Source organism: Glossina fuscipes, unplaced genomic scaffold (assembly GCF_014805625.2).
Source record: "Glossina fuscipes isolate IAEA_lab_2018 unplaced genomic scaffold, Yale_Gfus_2 27, whole genome shotgun sequence".
Lineage (NCBI taxonomy): Eukaryota > Metazoa > Arthropoda > Insecta > Diptera > Glossinidae > Glossina > Glossina fuscipes.
Window position 1 is genome coordinate 1,110,146 of NW_023998422.1, and position 15,572 is coordinate 1,125,717.

At 35.1% G+C, this 15,572-nt stretch overlaps 1 protein-coding gene across 2 annotated transcripts in view; it reads left to right on the forward strand.

Moving 5' to 3' along the window:
- Positions 1-379: 379 nt before the first annotated feature.
- LOC119635993 (ecdysone receptor) overlaps positions 380-15,572 on the forward strand; it is a 62,183-nt gene continuing 46,990 nt past the window's right edge. The window contains exons 1-4 of one of the 2 annotated variants that reach the window (XM_038031058.1): positions 380-621; positions 10,889-11,175; positions 12,650-13,619; positions 13,692-13,864. In XM_038031058.1, coding sequence (XP_037886986.1) covers positions 12,811-13,619; positions 13,692-13,864 — 982 coding nt within the window. In that variant the 5' untranslated portion in view covers positions 380-621; positions 10,889-11,175; positions 12,650-12,810. The remainder of the gene's footprint in view (positions 622-10,888; positions 11,176-12,649; positions 13,620-13,691; positions 13,865-15,572) is intronic. The other variant, XM_038031059.1, reaches the window with a different exon arrangement.

Here is a 15,572-nt window from a genome sequence, read left to right on the forward strand (position 1 = left end):
TTGTGTGCAGATTAAGTCAAGTCCATGTTTAGCCCTCGCTAATGTAACATAAAAATAGCAGCTATTTACAGCAATAATAATAACAACAACAGCAGCAACAACAACAACAATAATAATAATAATAATGGCAAAGTCGCGAACGTGGATGTGCATACAAAGTTGACTGCAAAAAGAAATATATAGAAAAAGATTCTATATGTATGCATTTGTCTACACACACGTACGGACACATACAAAACGGTTTTAAATGTGTGAATGAAGTGAAATGAGCAAAAATTGTGAACAGAATTGGTGAAGAAATACAAGAAATGTGCAGTACATATAAATATAAAAATAAAATTAAATAAAAATTATTTTTAATTAAAGAATAAAAAATAAAAAGTTTTTTTTTTTTTTTGTTTTTTTTTTATACGAGAGTATCGAAGCAAATATTCCCTATTTCCATAGTAATTAGTAATGTACCGACAGAGAGACGTATACACGCATTTGAGATACATACCATTATGCAGAGTATATGAACTACAAAATACGTAATTTTGCAACAATAAAGTGTATTGTGCGAAAAACCAGCTCTCAATCTTGCCAAGAAAGAAATTTTTGACGAAGCTGGTCAAGAAATAGGTAAGTAAGCTATCCATCTTTCTTTCATATATATATATATATATATATATATATTGTGCAAGGCAAAATGGATGGGCGACAAATAATGGAAAGCTAGAGAATTTGAGCATTTTATTTAAAACATTTTCATATACGCGTAAGGTTTTTATGTGTCAACGCTTGTCTTTTCATATTTGAGAAAATGAAACACACGCTTAACCATACTTACAATCGTTAAGCAGAGATTTCAAACCTCGCTTTGACACAAGAGCCCAGGTCACTGAAATACAAATGAAAAGTCAATTTATTCTTCCTACTTCCTTTATTTTCGCATACTATGCAATGGATGCAGGTAGAATCCGGATGGAATTTAAAATCAAAGTTTCCTACTTTCTCCAAAATATAAGTTTGGAAGGTGCATTAAAATTTTTGCAATTTTTCAATAATTGCAAAAATAAAGGCACATAGCAAAAACCCCCCAAAGTCAGTTATCTGGTATATAGATAAGTCTTAGAAAACGTGGCCTTGAGAGTTTCTAAGAGTTCTCTGTATAAGGTATCAAGGCACGTCAGCGTGCCATTAATTATCCATGCCTAGGTTTTTCATATATATATATATATAAGAAAAGATCCCTTGTTTGATTTATAAAGCATTTTCACTAACTTTGGATTCGAAGCATAGAAAAAAGACTTGATTTACTTACAGATTAAAGGAACTCAAAACGGTTAAGGTTAGCTTTCGTTCAGAACACTTTAGGGTTAAGAAACTGATTAAGCTATTCTCACGATTTACAAAATAAAGGAGTTTTTTTTTCATATACATTATCAGTTTCAATTCCGAGAACTTTCTAATGCCAACCACATTTTTTCCGTTATAAGACGAGTCCCTTCAGTCGCCACTTTTTTTTTTTTTTAATTGTTTTTCACAAAATTCCCTAAAAGAAAATGGGTGCCAATAAGAGGCTTTCCCTGTCTTAAGCTAACACACACATGTACGCATGAATATTGTTCTAAGCTGCAAGTGAGTGAGTTGTTCTGTTCTCCACTTCATTTTGCGGCTATTCTTAATTTCTATTGTCTTCCCTTTTATATACATTTTTTTTTTAGCTTCAACATATACAGACAAAAAATTATATCCATTTGTATTGCATATTTTGTTTTCTCGTTGTATTTCTTGCAATAGACAGTTTTGCGGTATAAAGATTTGCGGTAGTTTAAGTCGACCTTTTTCTTATGCTTAGCATTCGTAAAAGTGGTAAATATAACATACATATATTGTTACACACACTTACACACACATAATAGCGGGACGAAGACTAGTAGAAGTACATAAAACGATCCTCGGTTAAGGATAAGAGTCACATTACTTTGATAATAGATACTCGCGGTAATTTTGTTCGATATGGATTTCCTAAGACAAAATTCTCTTTATTTAGTTAATTTCGTTCAGATAAAATTCGAGTCAATTTGCAAAAAGACGAAATATAGATCCATGTGACTTTGCTTCGCTTTGTATTGGTGTGCAAAACTTCTTCTTTTTATTATCCTGCAGAAAGCAACCAAATAAATCCCTGCGACTTTGTTTCATGTTATACGGTTTTCGGAACGCCTTCTTACTATCCAGAAAAGGTAACCAAATAAATCACTGCGGCTTTGTTTTGTTGTTCAGGTCTTCTGCGTTATAAAGCGGTAAAAGCTACCAAATAAATCCGTGCGTCCTTGCTGCATGTTGTGTCGGTTTTCAGAGCGTCTGCTTTGTTACCCAAAAAAAGCAACTGACCATTGGGATTCTTCGGAAGTCTTTTTGATAGAAGATCACAGAAAAATTTGTCTTCCATTTATCTCTTTTAGGAATCTTCTTCTTCTTAGAAGAAGATATCAAATTAAGTAGAGAAAATTGATGTCAAATTTGATTCTGAGAATTTCTCATAGAATGGACGTTTGCAAGAATCCTTTCCTTTTTTTCTGCGAAATGCTTATATTCATCAAACTGACTGACATTTCTGAGAATGTAATCTGGTTCTTTCCAGATTGTGGTTTTATTTTTTCATGGTCGTGGGTTATTTTTCAGCAAATGTAATTGCGTAACATTTACTGAACGCGAAAATTTCGAGAATCTGACCTCTGACGGTCAAAAATGCATTCGGTCTTCTGTGCTCTTGACATCACCTTCAAACCGAATGCATTTACCAGATTTGCGTCATTTTGAAGCATGCGTAGCATATATGCATGTTTGTTACTTTTCTACTACTCCTTTTTTCACCCAAGCGTTTATATAAAGACGCACTACTATCGTCAGCAGAGAGAGTCCGTGGTTATCCGCATAAAATTGTAAATGCAATTACATGCAAACAACAATGCAAAGTAACGACTTGAAATTTTGCTTTTGCTTTTTTGCTTGCATTACGTTCTATTCTTGCTGTCTTTCTGTCTATCTACGATACACACTGCAGACGAACAAGAACAATGCACAATAATTTATAATAATGTATCTTTTCTTTCTTTATATCATTGCATTCTACTGTTTTTTTTTTTTTTTTTTTTTTTTTTTTTTTGTATTCGCTTTTATGTATTATTCGCGTATGTTTTTATTATTGTTGCTTATTCTTATACGCTTATGAAAAAGGAAAACAAGTGAGAGTGTTTTCCCAAACAGAGTCGAAGCGAAATTCAAAGTCACCTTATCACATCTTCATAAATCTTAGAACAAGAAAAAAGAAAAATAAAAGAAAAAGCAAAAAACAACTCTCGCCCAAAAGCATGAATCTATGTGGACTAGACATACACTTGCATTAAATCGTTTCTGTTCTTATCCCCGGCATTTCAATCAATTCAAATATGAGGTAATAAATTATAAGCTCTATTCGCCATTCCGATGGACATTTATTCGAGATATGCGAAATTCTTCCCACTTAAAAAAAAAAAGTAAAAATAAAAAATAAGAATATGTAAAATCAAAAACACTAAGAGAATAAAATGTGCGCAGACATCTTTACAGACACATTTACTTATGTTTATTTTGTCTTTTACACACACTTAAATACATATGCAATAATTTTGTGTAGATGTATGCATTATATTACAAGAGTATATTGGGTTAGGTTCGGGTCGGAGTGTTTTGTTTTTTTTTTGTTTTTTTTTTTTTTTCTTATTATCATATCGTATTGCTTGTGTACTTTTATCTATCCATTTGTATGTGCATATGTATTTGTATGTGCATTGTATGTGCGTTCGTCTCCAAACTTTGAAAATAGTCAACATCAACAATGCATACAAGAGTCTCACTCGTCGTATACATAAATATGTATGTTGACTCCATGAAAATTAAACAAAAGACTGAATACAAAAATAAAATTGCTTATGTAGTTTTTATTGTACTCTTTATGGCTGGTAATAGTGGTTATTACACTGTTATTCTCTTTCGCTACATTTCTCTCTCTCTCTCTCTCTCTCTCTTTGATTTTCATTAATAGCCCAGTCTGGCATTAAGTTAAAAATTATCTAATTTAACTTGAAGCAATGAGAAAATTATTGCTTTTATCTATTTTTAAATATCGCATCAAATCCAATGCCAAGCATGTTAATTAATTCACATGAAATTAGCGTAAATCATATCTGTTTGCAGACAATTAAACTAACTCACTCACTCACACACTCACTTACTAACTCAATCAATCACTCACTCACTCACTCGTTCACGTTTTACAATGATGAACAATCACAAGCTCTTATTATTATCTCATTCGCGGTATCTTTTGCACACACATTGGATACAACAACGAAGAAGAAAGTAAAATGATAACAAATCAAGTGAGAGAAGTGAGAGTGAAATTTCTACGATTATGACTCTCTTTTCTCATTTTATTCATTTTATTTCCAAAATTATACGATTACGCAGATTATCAAATACTAGTTTAAGTAAGTTTGCATGAAAGCGCCGCTTTCCCACCGGGCAGCACTTTGAACTAGTAGATGGATTTTGGACGAGTAGATTGCAAACTTTGTTTAAATTGTTCAAAACATTCCATAAGCTGGATGAGAAAACACATAAGTCTCTCAGAACGATGCGTAGTCGTTGAAATCTCTTGTCTACGATTGCAAATATTCTTTTCGCTGCAAATGTTTACATATGGGGGTACAAAGTGTAGCAACTTATAGTCGCTTATTGAAACTAAGCGAAAAGGAAAGTTAATTACAAATTTACCGTACCGGACTCATAGATTTACATAGGAAAATGGACTCAAATTTTAGGTGCGCCTCATGCTCCAAAGGTAACATGAAAACATTTTTTCAATAAATTGTCTCTAACTTTAAGGTACGTGAGGTACGACAACAATAGTTCATATGAAACTAATACGAATGGTGACATTAACGAGACGAGTGATGATGCCGAGAGTGAAAATCAATTGAATATTGCTAGTACGAGTTATGTTAACAATAAATAAAAATTTTGTTACCAAAGTAACATTAAAATATATTTTTCTGCGTCTTATAGTCCGAAAAATACGAGAAAAGTTTGACAGATTAAAAAACTGGAACAAATTTCTCGAGATAAATAAAAAAAACAGTCGATTCTTTTTAATACCTTAAAAGAGCATATCTATTGGGTCACATAAAGAGAGTCTTAGCGGTTTCGAGCTGCCTTTTTTAGCCTGTTCTTTTCAAACGATTCCAAACTGCCATGTGGTTGATGTCTAGTGCCTCGCCTATTCCTGACAACATTCGCGCCTGTTTTCCTTCCGAAATTTCCGGATTGGAATCGAGCAAACCACTCCTGAGTCCTTCGTTTACTCACAGCATTCTCACAAATTTTTCGATATGTTTTACCTTTTTTATAATGAAAAAGCATCAGATAGCGTATTTTTTCAGATATTTCATCCATTTCCCATTTTTACACCAGCAAAAAATGAGAAAACTATTTTCACGAAAAGTGTAAGCTGATATGTCCCCTTTTAAGACAATCAGGCGAATCTTGCCCGACATATAAGCGTTAACACCATCCCGTAAAGACCTTTTTTATGACCTCATATAAATGTTTCTGAGCAATCTATTTAATAAAGCTTCATTTCTACATTCGGAAAAAAACCCAGGAGAATAAAAAGTTCTTCTTTCGTCTACCTGCGTTGTCCGGACGGAAAAACAGAAGCAGCTAGTAAACTTAAATAACGCTATAAAAACATTTACAGCTGAATTACTTAGTCACTTTGAGATTATGCCTCACATACATTCTATTTATTTCTCAAATTTCCATTTGTCAGTCCGGACGTCCTCTTATCTTTCAATCATAGAAAAGGTAATAATTTAAAATATTTTGCAAATTATAAATAATTATAATCAAAATTCCCGACTGATTAAAACCATTTTGCGTAAGCCAATACCAATTTACGATCGTTACGTTCTTCTCAGTATATGAACACATCAAATGGCTTGAGTTAGATGTTTGCAAAAGTTTTGATCACCGATTTCTATATGTAAAAATGACAAAAAAATGTGGAACATCAGTGTACATAACGGTTGAATTCGATGGTTTTGACATTCCTCTACATAAAATAACTTTTTCATTTAATATTATTGAAGTATTCAGCGTACACAGACGCTAATCACGGAGCGCTTAAAATACTTCCAAATTCATTACTCTTGTTGTTTACTTGAAAAAAACTGCTGCCGAAGCTTGCCAAATACATTCAGAGGCTTATAGCGATGCAGCTTCATCATATCCTATTTGTCGCTTTTGGGTTCAACGGTTTAAAAACGGCGACATGAAAATGCCATTTTTCGGCCACTTGTTGTAAGAGTTGTCTAGGATACACCGCTGCAGTTCGAACGGGAAGTTCTGCCACACCCAGCCTACTAACCAGACAAGGCTCCTCCTGACTACCATTTGTTCAGATCGGTGCAGCTTGGCTTGGTTGGCACGCGCGTTCGCAAAGTTGAAAAAGTGCCAAAATGTGTCGGTGGGTCGAACCAATATAAGTTCTTTCCATAGTATATCTGAATGTTGCCAACGAAGAAAATGATGGAAACTATTTTGATTAATATATGTTGCAGCAATTTTCCACAATAAATGCCTTTTTCAAGTGAAAAAGTGATCAAAATTTTTGCAAGCAATTAATAAATAGAATTTAATTCTTAAGAAACGCTTTGCAGCTATTGATGACATATCAGATCTATCGGTTGGATATTGTTTGTAGAAATTTCATTCGCCTAGTCGGTGCCAGGGTATCGAAGGTTATAAGCGTGACTCCAGGGTTGTTTCAGTTTCTTCGAATATTGAGCCCGTGCATATAGTCAGAGCGTAATCAATTTTTAACGATCCGAATTCTTAATTGATCAAGGAATAATTGTATCAAAGTTCAGCTACTTGCCTTCATCTTGCAAAATGACCGCCTATCGTTAAAATAGGTATATATATATATTTAGGCAAAACATCGGTAAATTTGTGTAGTATTAATGCAATTTTATTTGCCAGACCACACTAAAATAGTTTACTCACCTTTAATATTCTGAAAAATAATGGAAAAATTATGTTTTATTATTAAAAAGTTAATGCGCTCGGTCTCGATAAGAGAGAAACGTCAAGTTCAAGGTGTTTTTTTAATATAGTCATCACAACTTAATTTCAGAGTGTTCAGGATTTATTCCCCGCTTTTTTCATGCTGCAAACAAAATTGGCCGGAGCTTTCCTCCTCCGTTTGCCTACTCGTTCATATTAATAAAGTGTGAAGTGCTTGCTTATGAAAATTTTTCTAACCTTCATGATACGAATAACACGTGAATCTATCTTTCGAGGAAATCTCGAGTGCAACAAATCCATTTATTGTAGAAAAATAAATAAAAATAAAAAAAAAGAAAACGAAAAAGAAAACAGCGTATGTGTGCTCGTTTTTACGGTGGGCACATGTTTCATTTGCTTTGCAACGAAAATAGTTAGCAATCTTTATATCAATTCAATAAAGCGTGCATTTCATATGTGCATGTTTGTGTGTATATGTGGCTGTGTGTTTATTCTAAAAGTTGAAGGTCAGTCAATGTTTTATGTCATTCAACTTTTTATATTTTCTCTTCTTTTGTTCTACAGTTTACTTTTGCATGTAAAAATTCGCTTTGTTAGAGAAATTTTGTGAGCTTCAACTCTCTCTCTTTCTCTCTCTCCCTGTCTGTCTGTCTTGTTGTCTGTCTTTGGCACGCATGCACACACTTGCATAGAAGACATACATTTGATTTGGGAAAAATCGAAATCAGACTAGAAAGAACTTTTAGCAAACGTTTAGGCAAACGCTAAATGCAAACACAAAAAAGTAAATTAAAGCAAGAGGCAAAAGCGTATTATATATGCAATAGGCAGACAAACAGAAAGGGTGAATGCAATGCTAGTGCTGTATCTGCTGCTGCTTTATCTGAAGCATTTAAATAGATTGAGCGATTTGTTTGTTTACTCATCATGCTTAAAAAAAATTCTAAACAACATTTCTTTGTAAGAAATAAAACAAATTTAGATAATAAAAAAATTTAATAGGTTTCGGGTATGCGAATAAGTCATGGGGAAAAGAAGCATTTGCATCAGAAGAGAATGATAGTGAAATATTTCCTTCAAAGTGTTAGTTCTACCATTCCCTCTAATGAGATAACATCGCATTGCAGGCTGGTCCTTTGAGTCCAAAACCTATTTCAGGTATACTAACATTTCCTGCCGAGAAATCACGCTGTAATGCCTCCCGCTTAATCAACTCAGTTTCATTCTCATTCCATGCATTGGTAGCGAATATCCTAAGAGAATTGCCAAGAATGTATCGCAGCGCGACCGCACTGTTCACATTTTATATCGAGAAAATCCAGACCCTGTTTTTTCAATACCGTCTGGGAATCAAACGGTTAAGATTCAGCAGCAGTTTCGCTTTCCTAAGCAACAAACCGCGTTTGGTTCTTTTCCCTACAAGGTTCGGACTTATTCAAAGCTTCTGAATATCACGTCGCTGTATGCATCTTAAAAAGGAATACGTTTAGATACCTTCCCTTCTTGACTTCAACCCTACAAGGACAAACTCACACATATCACCCGTTCATGAAATGTTGTTAAATAAGATAACTCTCTTGCTTTTACTCATAATAACATTTAATTAGGTCCTTGCAACTTTTGCGATTGCGATTTCCTTACAAAGAGCTTAACGGACTTGGAACAATTATACAGGGTCGGCTGTATTGCCCCCTTTCTGTGCTTAAAACTGTCGCTGGAATCTTTCTTTCTACTTTTTAGCATTTCTTGCTTAACGAATATTGTAATGCTCTCCGTGTTTCCATAGCTAACTTTTTGAACGTTTCGTAGGCGTTCAAAACTAATTTTACTTTCTACAGGAAAGTTTATTTTCACGGCTGGTGACCGCTTAAGTAAGCGCCAGAACATACCCGGATGGGGAAAGAGACTTTCCACAGCTTGTGAATTGCTGGCAATAAAATTTAAAAACCAAAACTCCAGACGTTTTTCATCTATGACATTGTTTTTATACCCATCACCGAAGGAAGACGGTGTACGGGTATATTCATTTTCTCAAAACGTTTGAAAGCCCAGAAGGAGGCATCAGAGACCCCACAAAGTATATACATTCTTGATCAGCATCAAATTCTAAATCGATTTAACCATGGCCGTCTGTCCGTCTTTGTAATGTCTGTTGTAAACAACCTCCTGGCCGCGAAAGTTAAACTTGGGAGAAACATTGAAAGTTTTTACAAGCAGGTTGGCCTTGAAAATGGGTCATATAGGTAGAAAGACAAGCCCACAGCACTACAGAAACTGAAAACACCTCTGGTTTCAAAGCAAAGCCGTATTGTAAATCATGAACATTTAGTTCTTTCACTTTTTTTTGCCTTTTTTAGGAAAACGGTGATGCGTGTAAGAGATTCGGTCAAGACGGAATATGATTTTCTTACTTGTTAACATTTAAGTGGTTGAGAAGAAGAAGAAGAAGAAGAAGTAAAAAATGTCTTCATTAATGATGACATTCCATTAAGAGATATTTTCCAGGACTGTTGTCGAAAAATAAGCTCAAACACTTTTTACTAATACGTTCAGCAAAGGAATTGACTTTGAGAGATAGGGTTATACCGTGTCTGGTTCGCGAATAACACACTCGCAAGACTTTCCTGTTATTTTCTCATTTACAACAAATTGGTGCACGATACGATTCGTACTATGGCTTTTAAATACTGTTTTTGATTAGAGTGCAGGGTTTTTTTTTACAATTCATTCTCATCCATACAAATATGATTATACAGCACAAGACTACAGTCAACAAAAATATTTTCTTTCTATTCTTTCTATTAATGGGATGGAGAAAGAGTATTCCCAAGGATGATCTGAAAACTTATTATGAAAAAGTTCATCGCGGCCGTGTGCTATCAATTCGCGAATAACATTTGAATTTTCAGATATTTGTTTTATATGATTGGGTAACGGAATTTTCCTAAAGGGCGAAGATTACTTTTCTGATTTCGAATTTTCTGAATACCAACTAATACCAAGCAATCTCAAGGTATTAAAAGTTGAGATGTCTAAATAGTTTTGCAAATTTTTGTTGCGTGAAATGGAGAGTAAACCTTTCGCTCTCAGTACAAATGGCAACGAATGCCACTTATGCATAAGAACGGAAACTAGAATCTACCATGACCTCTTCATTTTAACTGCGCATGTCCCATAAATGATGGGCTTTTTTTTTATTTGTTTTATTTTTTTTTTTTCATAAGCTTCAGTAAAAGTCTGTGATATGCGATAAATGTTTGCGCAAAATACAGAATAATGCAATAATAATTATTTAATAATTTTTTGTTGCATATTTTCTGTCAATTACAACGAATACAAAAATACACAGTGTATTTCGAATACGTAATCAAAGTTAGCGGCTCCCAGTCTACCTGGGTGCATGCATAAGGGCATAAAGTGCGCTTTATTTAAGGAAAAGGTCAATTCTAGCTAAGTTTGAAAGGTCATCGCTTAGCTCAAGGATTAAATGGAGGAATGCACTTTGTTATTACATATCTTGCCTGGCGGATATTTACTTAACAAATGCAAAGTGTGTGATGATAGTATTTGAAAATAATTTGATGAAAAGCATTGACATTTTGAATTAAAAGAAAGAAGAATTTCTTTAAGGACCAACCGACCCTTTGTCGAGCATCAACTAAAAAGAAATTAAACCAAAAGTGACAAGTGTACTAAACTTTTGTCTGCCTGCACGAAAGCCGGCAAATTTTCTTTCATCTTCATTTCTTCTTCTTCTTCTTCTTCTATTCCGCAGCAAGCACTTCACAAAATGATGCGGAAATATGCGAAAAATAACTTGAAGCAGCAGCATCAAGGAGAATTAACGTCTGGAAATGCAATGCAATGAATGACTGCTCGCTCAGTAGTTAAGTTTGTCTCAGAATTACAAAGCAATTGTTAAAATATTGTCATTGCTTGCTTGCTCTATAATTATATTATCGCAGTGACATACACAGACACTACGCTACACCTCGCAATGAAATGATGAAAAATGATCTGAAGTAATATTGCTGCTGAGAATTGCAATAAACACAATTAAATGTAAGTCGAAGAAAAATTTTGTGAAAGCCAGTTTAGTTAAACAGCCTTCACAGACGTGTTATCATTACCTCTCCTTGAAGCATAGACATTGTGTTCACAGTTTTATAGCCACTGTTCTATTGAATTGTTGCGTTATTGTAGGTAACATTAAAGCACAAAAATAAAGCGAAAATGTGAATCAAATAAAAGCAATCGGGAACACTGGCATCATATAAATTCTCATCGTATTATCATATCTAGGAAATTCAGAGACCGAGCATATCTAGTAATTTTGGCATGGTAAAAAGACTCCTAACCTAGAGAAATATTAATCGAAAGAGATTGTAAACATTGGATTGTTGCTAGTATGGAGGTGTTTGCAAAAATTCCGATCACTTTTTCACTTCAAAAATTTTTTTCCTTGTGGAAAATTGATGCAATACAACATTAGTCCAATTGGTTTCCATCATTTTTTACAACGTTTTACAACATGGCGTTGTCATGTCGAAAGAACTTTTGAACTATTGGTTCCACCCACCGACCTATTTCCGCACTTCTTCAACTTTGCGGACCCGCGTGCCAGCCAAGCCATGCTGCGCCGATGTGAGCAAATGGTAGTCAGAAGGAACCATATCTGGTGAGTACGCTAGGTGTACGCTAGAACTTCCCATTCGGGCTGCAGCGGTGTATCCTGGGCAAGTCTAGCAACAAGTGGCCAAAAAATGGCCTTGTTGCCATTTTTAAACTTATATAATCCAAAACTGGCATTTGGGATATGATAGACCAGTATTACCATAAGTCTCGGAGCGGGTTTGGTGGGCTTCGGCAGCAGATTTCTTCAAATAAACAATAAAAGTAAAGCATTTTTATTTTATGTAGATGAAGGCCAAAACCATCGAATTTAACCGTTAAGTACACTAGTATTTCCCATTTCTTCATTGTTTCCACCTGTAGAAGTCGCTGATCAAAATTTTTGCAAGCATCTAATATCCTCGAACTTGAGAAGTTTGATAGAGATAACGACTAACCCTATTTTCAAAGCGTTCGATAAAATATTACGAAATGCAATGACGAGAATAAGACATGCAAGAAGTGTGATCGTTAATAAAAATGACTTGATAGTCTTATCGAATCATTAATCATATCTTCCTAATGCCTATTCATTTTGTTCGGCAAAGAGTTGGTATAATCCAGCAAAATATTAATTGGAAGAGATCGTGAATATTATGTTAGTGCTAAAAAGCATTTATCCAAATGTTCTCGTTAGCTCCATTATGACCTAAGATATTTAAGCAACACCTTTCGCATGTGCTCCCAAGGTCGCTTAAGAAAATAATACAAAAAAAAAAAAAGAAAAGAATTTTCAATCACGAATAGGGCAATGAATTATCAAAGGTATAATGTGAAGCTTTCGCCACTAAGTTACTTCTATTCTTGTTCTTTTATACCCAGTAATGGTAATTTTCTAATTTTTTTAAATTTTTTTGTTTTTCAGATGCTTCTACCACGATGATGATTAATTTATTAAGTGAAGATGCGAACGTAAAATGTATTAATATGTAGGAGGAGGAGGACAACCTCGTCTTTCACTGTTGTCATACAGTGTCAATATCAATAGAAGTTGCAACATTTATCTATCAAAATATATAATTGATTATGTACCGCTTAAATGTGCAACAGACAAAGCAAAGTCATTTACAACATAAAACGCAGCAATCGGAACAATCCCAACATTTACTGGCAGAACAATATCCTACCACAACTTCCACCGTTATACCCAGTCATATATTCTTACAGCAGCAATTGAATGGCAGCAGCGTCAATACAGACACCGGCAATACCGAAGTCGAGAATGTATTTTTGGTCGGTCCACAGGCCACAAGCGATAGTGCGGAATGCAGTGGTAATTTGCCCTCCAATCAGACACGTTGTCAATCCACCCTTATTCATATACAACAACAACAGCAGCAGCAGGCACAGCAACTAATCGATAATAGTTCTTCCGATGTTGTTGTCGGGACAACAGCGATAAGCACCTGCCGGACCGATACAGTATTGGCATCGAAGAAATTGCAGTTTATCGCTACCGCACCAATCAAATCGGAACCGTCAAGTGATGTTATAACCTTGACATCGGTAGTTAATAACCGGAACAATGTTTCTTGCAATATGTCGAGCACGAATGCCATCAATAACCCTGCAAACAGTAGCAATAATAACGAAGAGGACGTTGGCGGAGTTGGCATTAATATTACGGAGACTAACTCACCCAATACAATATCCATGGCTTTAACCAGCACGAATAGTAATTCAAAATCGCAAACAAATCCAGTTAACATAATAGGAACTTTAAGTAAAAGTTCGTCAGCTTCACAGTTAACTGTTGTAAATAGTGGAGTCGGTAATAACGGTGGAAATGCAGCAGGCTTGACATTTGTGCCCACGAAACGTAATCGTTTGGAGGTGTAAGTAGTGTAAATCGAAATAATTACGAAATTTTCTTGCTTATCTTATTTTTTTTCAACATTGCTTTGCAGAAACGAAGAATGGATATCTACATCTAGTCCCGGTAGTGTACCCTGCACCGGACCCCCCTTAAGTCCATCGCCGGGATCACAAAATCAAATGTACGGAGCAAATATGTCAAATGGTTATTCGTCACCAATGTCTGCCGGCAGTTATGATCCGTTCAGTCCGAACGGCAAAACCGGTAAGTAACATTAAATTAATTAATTAAGAAAACATCAAGGATCTGCGGACCGAAATTTTACCTTTCTGTCGTGCTCTAGAGGCGGGAGTAATCTTTTAAACCGGTCACTTTGCACAGAATTTGTTTGGAAAGCATTGTGCCAAATGCTTTCTTTGAAGGTTGTAATCTCCCATTTATCATGAGCTGCATAATATTTTTCAGCTTAGACTTGGTCCGAGAAGACATAGCACACATAAATATTAGCGATGCCATATAGCAAATATACTTTGGCATCAATACGTCTAAAGTCTCCCTCTCTGAGATTAAATGGATTTTAAATGATTGATATAAAATTCCAAAGCTTAGCAGTTGAAAATAAGTATAACCTATAAACCCACTTATAAAAGGAATTAATAAACGACAATAAAAGAGAGGTCGGTTGCTGTGTTTGCCTTAGTTGATATTTGTAGTTGAGATTCTTTTACGTGGGTTCGCTTGAAGAAGGCAAAAAAGTAAACACATTTTCACATATTTTTCTAAATTCCCATAAAGTTCGTGCAATTCTTTAATGACTAAAAATGGCCAATCGTATAAATGGGGATTAAACGCTTGTTGTCTATTACCACCTACCAACCACTACATTAATGTCGTCTTTGCTTTCGCAAGAATTGGAGAAGATGCAAAAGTAAAGGTAACGAGTTCGTATATATTAAGTCTAGTTATAAGTAACTTCCGATGCAAGTAGGTAGAATCCATTGTTCGTACTTGCCCAATATAAGCCATCGAAAAAAAGGAGTTTTTGGTCTCACTATATAGATGAGGATGAGGAGGAGGAGGGTAAGTTTGTTGGAATTTTGGAAAGCACAGCGGAATACATTATTATTATTATTGCAGAATATATTAGGCCGAGTTATAAGTAACTTCCGATGCAGTTAGGTAGAATTTATTCTTCGTATGTATCCACCGAAACAAATGAGTTTTTATTTGCGCTATATAGTTGAGGTTTCCGTTAGCCTTCTGTCAACTGTGTTATGTGGTGCATATTATTTTCAACTGTTGTTCTTAACCTCTGAAACAGAGAGTCAAAAAGTGCATATTCCGCATGTAATGTTTTGGGAATTTAAACAAGGCAATAGCGCTAAGCTGACAGCTGAAAAAATATGCAAAGTGCACGATGGCGGAAATAATGCCCCAGCCTTCTTAAATACCGCTGCCCATCATGCGGTTAGATGACCTCCGTATAAGAGAAGCAAAAGGGAGAAGAAAAATATTCCCCTTTCATTAGAAAGGAAATGCACTTTTTAGGCTTTCATGAGAAAAACATGTCGCCGGATTATAGATAGCAAGCCTTAAATCCTTCTTTGCCCTTCTTTGACTGTGCTGCTCTCAACAGCGGGAGCCTTAAAAGCAACAGTCAATGTTTACAGGGAGCACCACGAAAAGGTGAGGGTTTCGGCACATCTATGTTCACCCATTGGGCATCCCATCCTCCCGCTCCCCACCAATCAATATACATGTATACATGTTTTGAAACTGTCCGCGAATTAAAGGACAGGGCAGCGACTTTATGAAAACAAAAAAAAACTTGTTTTTATGGTAGCCGCTTGAAGGTATCTATCAACATACCTGAATTCTTAACCGATTGACTTCAATTGTAGCCTCGTAATAACTCTAGAGGAAATCTAGAATTCTTTGGTTTTAGTAAAAGTCTTTTAATTTCGCAAAAAAA